Genomic DNA, 8579 nt, shown 5'->3' with positions numbered 1-8579 from the left:
CCTATAAATCTGCAAGACAGCAGTTAGAAGAATGTCATCAAATTTACAAGCTGAGAGAAATAATATGAAATTGCTGATCAAAAATATGTATTGAGCAGAAAAGAAATAGGAAAGATAGCCTTTTTAGTAATAACTACACTTGAAAGCAATTGCTTGTATATTTATTCCCAAATCTAATTAGTACAAAATTGCAAGCTCCCATGAGTATTTTTGCTGCTTTAGTAATCTGGCAGGAGTGGGGAATAGAAGCTAATGTCTTTATTCCTTCCAGCCTAGTAATACTAGCAGATTAACTTTTTTTTGCTGAGATAAGCTGTCATAAGAAGCAGTGGAGGAATTTTGCCTTGTTTGTTGAGCTATGGACAGTGCTTTTTGAACTGCTGAGAAAACCAGTTGAGTAGTTTTTTTAATACATACTTCATATTCCTTAGCTGAATGGCTTCAGCTACTCCCAGTGGCAGAATAATAATATGTCTAGAGTTAGAAGTTACTGCCTGGGGTTGCATTCACAGAAGGTTAGGAGGTTGTTCAGTGTATTTGCTTTTGGTTTTCTCCCACTAAATTCAGTATAGCTGATATCATCTGCCATCTTTTCTTTCTTTGGTTTGCTGAACTTCTTGCTCTATGAAGGTTATTTTTTGTGTCACCCAACTGAAAAATGCTTCTGATGCAGTCTTAGTTTAACAAATTGCATTGGTAGTTGTTTAAAAACTTGCTTCTCCCACTTCTGCCAGCAGACTTCAGTGGCACAGAGGGGAATATGCAGCTGAAGTGAGTAGAGATTAGATTTCCATATGAAATGCAGGCACCATTTCAGTAACATATTTCAGAGAAACAGATGGTGCTTCAGATGTGTTGTATCTTGGTTGGATCAGCTGAATTTAGGGTATTAGGAATATAAAAGAAATTAGTTGAATTGTGAGTAGCAAACCTATTCTTGCTTCTGTGTTACCAAAATGTAACCCAAGGTCAGCTATAGTCTACAGAGTTCTCTTCTATCTTGTACATTACCAGATGGGGAAAACAAGTGATTATTTGAGAAAACTGTAGTGTCAAAATGAGAAGCAGTTTCTGCTTTGAGAAAGGCATGAGCAAATACAGCTGTTTACCTTAGAAGTATGAAAGGTGACTACTACCCAACTTCTTACTTGTCATGGTCCACTTTAGCCAGAGGTTAACAATGGTGTAATTTTGCTCACAATGCATGGTTCACTCTTTCTCATGGTAGCTCCATGAAGGAGATGAACTAGTGACCCCTGAAACCTTGTCTTTGCAGGTTGTATGGTGGGATGAACTATCGGCGGCTGGGAGGAGGAGTAGGTGTTATCAAAATGACACACTGTGAATCCCATATATGGTAAGCATCAAGAGGGAGGGAGACCCCTTGGTTCTCATTCCTAGAAAAACTGAAGAGACTTGTTGACACTGGACCTCTTTGCACCTCTAGTATGCACAGTCTAGATCCAATATAACTCTTTGCCAGTGACTCTTTCTATGGAATCGTAAAAATGACTTCTGTGAGAGTGTGCCCGATGGGAGACCACGTTGTCAGACTCCAGGGAACCACTGGACAAAAGTAGAAGTGTTGCATATGTCCGTATTTTTTCTAAATAGTCTACATTTTTGAATAAACCAAACTGTAAAAGTTACTGTAGCGTAAACACTGCTGATGTAGAAACTATATGCTACACTGGGAGTCTGGCAAGGAGGTTTCCTGCCTTCCCTCCTGCTGTGTGAGCAGTGGATGTGGCAGCTGTGTGGTGCGTGAAAAGAGGAAGGCGATACAGAAAACTTTGCTTTTGCCTTATTTACAGAGAGCTTCAAAAAAGTACTTGACCTGCAAGGTGCCACCTTTGCACAGAAGCTTTTCTGTGCACAGAGTATATTTATTTTTTCATTTAGTTTGTATCATGTATTTTCTTTGTACTGCTCACAGCCATAATTCCAGCTTTTTATATACATGTGTGTGCATATATGTATGTATTTTATATATATGTATATGTATGTGTGCAATTTGAGTTTTGATAAGATGGCAGTTAGGGCAGGGCTATGTCCAGCCAGCTATTGTGGTTCCAACCCTTGTGGTATGTTTTAGGGTCTCTTAAGAGTACAGGAGAGCTGTGAGGATGGGTGCCCTGAGTATCTTTTCAGTCTTGCTGGAGGCAAGAAGTAGAACTGGAACTCTCATCTATCGACTGAATCAGTGGAGTGCCCAAAAAGGGTGAGAGTGAAAAGGATTTCAAATTAATGCCTTTTTACTGTACAGTGTATGGTACAAAAGTTCAGCTTTTGTCTCTCCTCTCCCCTGTGTAAACCTAGAAACAACTAGTTGTTGCTTACTTATAAAAATCTTTTTCTCACATTGCCTGCTAGATATCAATTCTTGTCTGAAGCTGGGATGCAGGTGTCATCTGTTAATTCTGACTAGCCTAGATCAATGCTCACCTCTTGGGTTCTTCCTAGAATGCCAGACACACATGCTGAAAAAAGTTCAGATCAGCATCTTCCCTGCCCTCCTGCCTCTTGTCTGTGTCTTTAGAATTCCTGTTGTAAAACACTGACCACGATGAGATGGTACCCTATTAGTGATTTTTTTGTTTTGTTTTTTTATTTTTATGCACTTTGCCTGTGTGTGTTTAGAGCAGGAAAAGGTATGAGACTCATTAAAGAGTCTGGAGGGGATGGACTGTTTGCTGGCACTATGAGTAACTTGTATTTCAGTGACTGTGAAGGCATCCAGGGGAAGAGGAAGGAGGAACTCTAGATTCAAAGGTTCTGGTATATTTGTACTGTAATTCCTGCACAGTATGAAAGAATGACCTTTTGCACCTGATAAAAATTTGGACCTCACTAAATCTGATTTAAAAGAGTAATAGGACTGTAAATTCTTGAGATAAAAAAGGCAGTGCTGACATCTTAAGTTCTTTATCTTCACAGTTTGATTCATGTAACTTGGATTTTAATGTGCTTGAATATAGTAAAAATTACACTACAGTAATAAATGGGCCATTTAAAACTTTTTTAAAAGTCCCTTTTCCCCTAATGGTTGGTATTCTTGTGTTTACATATGAAGATCATTTGCACCTTTACAAGGAAAACAAGTATTCTGTAAACAAATGTTTACATGTATCATTTATGCTTTTTTCTAGCATGAGTAACTTGTATAAATAGTGCTATCTTAATAAATTTCTTCTATGCTGTTCTTGGTTTGTTCCTTTGGGTGAAAGTGGACTATATTTTTGTATAGTTTGTGTGAACACAGATGCTGGTTTGGTTTTGGTGTTTTTTGTTTTTTCCAGGTACCAGTCCAAGTAAAACTGGCTTAAAACTGCTGTTTATTGCTACTCTCAATTGTTTATTAGAAGCACATTATTCAGAAACATCTTTTTCTTGAAGAAAGCAGCTGTACTACCTGTCTGAATCTAGTTCTGTCACTTTGCTGCAGTTACCAATGAGGGCTATACTCCAATTTTCTCCAAACTAGCTTTGGAGAATGTAGCTTTTCATTCCAGCACTACCTTACAGCTAGGCTGTAGTAAATACACACATACATAGCAAAGCATCAGTCTTGAAAGCTGAGTATGGCCATAGTTGATATATGTACTCCACTGGAGTTTCACATGCTATTAGACTCTGTTCTTAAGACAAAGAACTAGTTAAAAGAGGCTATATGGAATTTAGTTTTTTAGAGATTTATGCAAATTTGTTGGCAAGAGTTGAGCATTAGATTTAAAACTAAGCCATGGCTGTAACAGTCCTGTCTTCAAATCAAATACAGGTGCCAGTTATGTCAGACCTCCTACTGCTTTACCCAGTGTTCCTCTGAATCAAGATAGCAAACTTTGTCTAAGAGGTTTTGTAAAAGGAAACTAAAGCACCAGAAGTGAGAGTTTTAAATAGCTGTTGCACTGTCAAGACCTTCAGGAAATTGCTTAGCTGCTTCTGTCAGGGTAAGAGTTAGCACTTGGCAGACTGTAACCTTTACAAGCAAAAATAATCCATCTTCAACTAGTAAACAAAAACTAAAAACAAGTGCACATTTCTTTTAATCATCTATTTCCAGAATTAGCTAAAGTAGGTTAGGAACTAGGTATGCAATTATGTCACATTAGGTAGTTACATGTTTGCATGGCTGGTTCATCTTAGTGTGTGGGGAGAAGAATGAAGTATGTTTTTAGTGACAGCTGAGAAATCTTAAAATTATGTGGTTGGGCAAAGAAGGGAAACTTGTGTCCCTGTTTAGGGGGAGTGTCACAGCACAAACTCATCACACTTCAGAGATGCTGCACAAGTGTGAAGGTATACAATTCACTTGTAATAAGAAACTAGACTTTAAATTTTGCTGTTCACAGAATTATTTAATAGGCAACAATGAGTAGTTGAATCAGGTAAGCACCCTACAAGTATGTATTTAAGCAGGCATATCTGGTCTTTACTTAGCTCAAGACCAATCTCTTGGTAGAAGATGGCAAGTATTTAGTACTGTAATACAAAATTACAACACTTGAAATGTATTTACTCTACTTTTTGATTGTTTAAGCTATGGCCAGGCACTGTCCACTAACTGGACTCCTAATGGCTGTAGAAGGGAGAGATTTAGTATAAAGTTTTAGCACCCATAGCTCCAACCCCAAGAGCTCTGGGGCCTACAAGATTACGTCCAAGACAACAACCATCAGGCAAAGCACAGTAAATATCTAGTTTATCCACAGCCCTTAATTTCTGATGTATCATCTAAGAGAACCAACAGGCTCGACACAAAAGACAGTTGTCAGTCTCATGCTGTTCAACTTAGCCCAACAGGACACAGATGAATACTTTATGACCATTACCAACTGGCCTTAGCAAGCTAGAAGGGAAGTTAGAAACCTGGATTTTTCTGCCCTGGGTTGTAGAGCATGCACCCTTTCTCTGGGGTGTTTGACTACAGTTAGATTGGCCCAAAAGTAGTCCTAACTGAGCTAAGATTAAGGTCTGTATAGCTTAGGCTATCTACTTCAAGTGAAAACCGACTTGCTGTTTGAAGCAACAGAAGTACCTGTCAGCAAGTTCCATCCAAGAATTTGCAAAGTTTATCTCCTAGCCCCTGGCTGATATCTACACATAAATGAACAGAATGACTATGATAAAAACAAAGGTGCTTAAGAAGCTATTAGTAGTTTGTACTGTAGCCCTAAAAATGTCTGCTTGTCTTTACTGTGCATGATGCTGAATTACAGCTAGAGTTGAGTGCAGGAGTTAAGAGTCCAATTTTGGACTGTCAGCATGAAAGGAAAGAAGATAGGCTGCAGGAGTGAGTTTCCACATGGTTTCTCAGCATACATCTTCCAGCAGTAGCCTCTTCAGCATGATTTGCTGAAGTGACTCTCACTGTATCTGAGAGATTGCTAGTTCTGTCAGTAGCATCAGCACTTCAATTACATACTGGCTTTGTAGAAACTGAAAGAAAGGAAAAAAAGGCATGTAAAAAAAATTGCAGTTGCCAGATTTCCACACCCTTAAATGGCTGAAAACCAACTACCACATGTTCCATGTGACTAGTCAGCTTCTCTGTTGTTTGTACAGTACCTTTGTTACTCTTTTGACCCTGGATATGGAGAAGATACACATGCCTACATGCTGCTCCTTTCAGAGCCCTCTGTCTTCTGCTCCTGTCCCGTGTGAAATGTCTTGCTCCTTCTCAATTTTTTTTGGAAGCTAAGAATCCTAGCACTTCTGCTCCTTCAGCTACCTTGCTTCATTAGGAAGATCAGAAGGACATTGCCAGTTTCCTTGAACACCCCTATTTTCCCATACCAAATATATCCTCATTATGGAAGAGCCATAACTGTGTTTACACCACAGACTTCCAGAAGAGAACCCTTTTTCAGAAAACCAATTCAGTTGAATACCATTTGTGTTTACTTAACTGCAAAAGATGTTTCAGCCAGTTTTAAACTGCTGCAGATAAAAATAAGCAATGTACCACTAATATTTAGCTTTTGCAGTTCTGCTGAAGGCCAATATTGTTGAGATGCTTCCCAGCGAAGTTTATTATCTTTCATTTGATGAACTCATGCTCCAGGAAAGAGGTGCATGATGGGGGTCCCAGTTATAGCCTCTAATATTCCCTCTGTACCCAGAGCAATAAAGACAGTGCATCATAGACTAAATTTAAGCAACTGCATTTACACAAACTGTTCTTTAACTCAGATTGAAGAAACTTCAGGAAAGATTAATCCTCCCTGATTTTAAAAGACGTTATAGATACCTCTATAGGAAGACCAACGTACTTTTATGAAAAGGGTTATAAGTGGTTTTAACCAAAACATTTTGACTCTTAAAATTATGTTGTCTTTTGATTCACCCACACACCAGTTATTGTAATATAGACGGTTAATTGTATTTGTCTTTAACCTGTCTTAATCACTGTAATACTAGAAAGGTTTTTTTATTAAGTTTGGGATCTTTTTAAGCTTAAGTTTTGGGCAATGGGCAAAGAAATTTTCCTGTTCATACCACAGCTAATACACCTATTTCTGACCCAAGACTAGGGTTAGTAGCTTCTATGGCAATACAGCAGTAAAATAGGGTATTGATAGACCTAACTCCAGAAACAATTATGACTAATAAAACCTGAGGGCGTAACAATTTCTTAAAGGAAATTATGCATAAGAAACATGAAACCTTCATTTTTAAGAGTCAGGCATTTCTAGAGAGGTACAGTTTTTTATTTGTCACACATTAGTTAGGACAATGTGCTACTTTAAACCTCACCTTTATAATCCCATCACAATGTGCTGAGGCAATTGCTGTAGAAACTTTCACCAGTTTTGTAGATGACAAGTGAATCTTAAAGTGTCTGTGGAAGTGAGAGTAAAGGCAATCCATAAAGACATCCACTTCTTCTTGAGTTATCTCTCCTGGAGTTTTTTGGACTGTGTCCCACAGAGCTTTTGCATCCTCTGGATGAATGGCATATAAAATATCCAGAGACTGGGGCAGATGCGGGACAGAGAAAACAAGTTCCATGGCAGATGCAGTTTCATCCACCTTGCATCCAGTCCACATAGCTGCCATCCAACTGAGATTGAGAGGGCTGATAGCTAAACGGTGGAAGCAGCAGTCAAAAGTCTTCTGAAACCAACTTCCAACAATGGATGTGTAACTTTCTGCCCCATTAGCAAGGAACACCGGTAAACAAGTGAAGTCCTCTGGCATGTTCTTGGAAAGATCATCTCCACACACAGAGCAGAACCAGCCCGACCATACCAGTTTCTCTTCTGACTTTTTTTGGGAAGCTTGTGATCTCAAAGAAAGCTGGGATGGGCAAAACAAGCATTTGAATGCTACAGAGCAAGTTAGACTTTCTTTAGCCAATTTTTGTTTGTTTTATAATCTCAAGCATTTGGTACAACTTTTTTTTCCTCACAAACCTCACATACAACATTATTTTCTGCAAAGCTCATACAGTTATTCAGTCTGTTACACCCCTAAAAGATGTCTGCAATTCTGTTGAAAATAGCAGGAAAAGCACTTCATTACAGATGATCCTGAGATCCAAGTTTATGCTGCTTAATTCAGAAGAGCCAACCCATGATACATACTGACCATTGCCATAGTGAACTTGGCATTTCAACAGTATCTTTCACTTGAGGCAAAGCATTTCAGAAATACTAATTAGGCTTGAGCTATGGTCAGGAGGTAGAATTAAGTCCTCTTTATCCAGGAAGCAAAATAACCAGAGTTCTTGCAGTTAATTGCTCACTTAAAAAAAAAAAAAAAAAATAGATCAGCATTTCTCCTTGTAGTCTGATCTTATAAAAAAGTTTAAACTCAAAATTGCATTGCTTGTGTTCCAGTTAAAAATGGACCAGGCTCACTTATATTAAATTTCAACAAACACTACAGTAGTTACCACACACAGCTAGTGTTTAGTTGTGTGTTTTTTTTGGGGGGGTGTGTTTCTTTGGGTTTTTTTTTTTTTGTTTGTTTTTAAGAGAGCATTTTATGACAGCAAAAGCAACTTGTAAAATGCAAATCTCGATTACCAAAACTGCCAGGAAGACTCCTTACCTGCACGAGAATTGCAGCCTCGTCTTGGTCACTACCTTTCAGGTCTGGAAGGCTGGTGACAGCCACTTTTATGTCCAGCTCAACCCCTACTTCCACCGCCAGCCCCTTCTGCTTCTCGGCAGCGATAAACGCACTCAACAGTTTAGCGTAAACTTTCAGATGAGCGCTAGAGAACTTATACAGAGGGGTCACGCTGTATAAGACCCAGTGCTTGCGCAGTAGAAACGCTGTTGTCTGTGAATCTGCTTTTCTCTAAAGAAAAAAAAAATAAAAAAAGAAAAGAAACTTACAATATTAACCCCCGCAGCAACGAGGAACAGCTTCCTCAGTCTAGGCTTGCAGGGGGCCCCCCAGCCCGCACAGACCCACCGCCGCTCACAGTCTCTGTGCCCGAACAAGGGCAGGTTTCCCGCCTGGCAGCGCCGCTGGAGCGGTGCCGAGCGAGAGAAGGCAGCACTGAGACGAGTCCCACATACGCGGGGAACGGCGGAGAGGGGAGCCCGTCCGAGGGCCGAGAGAACAAG

At 39.4% G+C, this 8579-nt stretch overlaps 2 protein-coding genes across 2 annotated transcripts in view; one reads left to right on the top strand and one right to left on the bottom strand.

The window, feature by feature from the left end:
* The window catches only part of KLHL20 (kelch-like family member 20), a 22839-nt gene extending 21011 nt beyond the window's left edge, over positions 1-1828 (top strand). Inside the window, exon 11 of the mRNA XM_010019434.1 lies at positions 1277-1828. Within this exon, the coding sequence (XP_010017736.1) occupies positions 1277-1361 (85 nt within the window). The 3' untranslated portion in view covers positions 1362-1828. The remainder of the gene's footprint in view (positions 1-1276) is intronic.
* A 3539-nt stretch (positions 1829-5367) lies between these two features.
* On the bottom strand, positions 5368-8307 carry CENPL (centromere protein L; the record flags this gene model as incomplete). The annotated part of the gene is made up of 3 exons (XM_010019435.1): positions 5368-5439; positions 6757-7299; positions 8056-8307. Coding segments are annotated over 3 exons (867 nt in total), but the record flags the coding sequence as incomplete, so codon positions are not given.
* Between the last annotated feature and the right edge of the window lie 272 nt (positions 8308-8579).

The sequence above is a fragment of the Nestor notabilis genome, unplaced genomic scaffold (assembly GCF_000696875.1).
Source record: "Nestor notabilis isolate BGI_N333 unplaced genomic scaffold, ASM69687v1 scaffold3378, whole genome shotgun sequence".
Classification (NCBI taxonomy): Eukaryota; Metazoa; Chordata; class Aves; order Psittaciformes; family Psittacidae; genus Nestor; species Nestor notabilis.
This window is presented reverse-complemented; position numbering and strand designations above follow the sequence as displayed.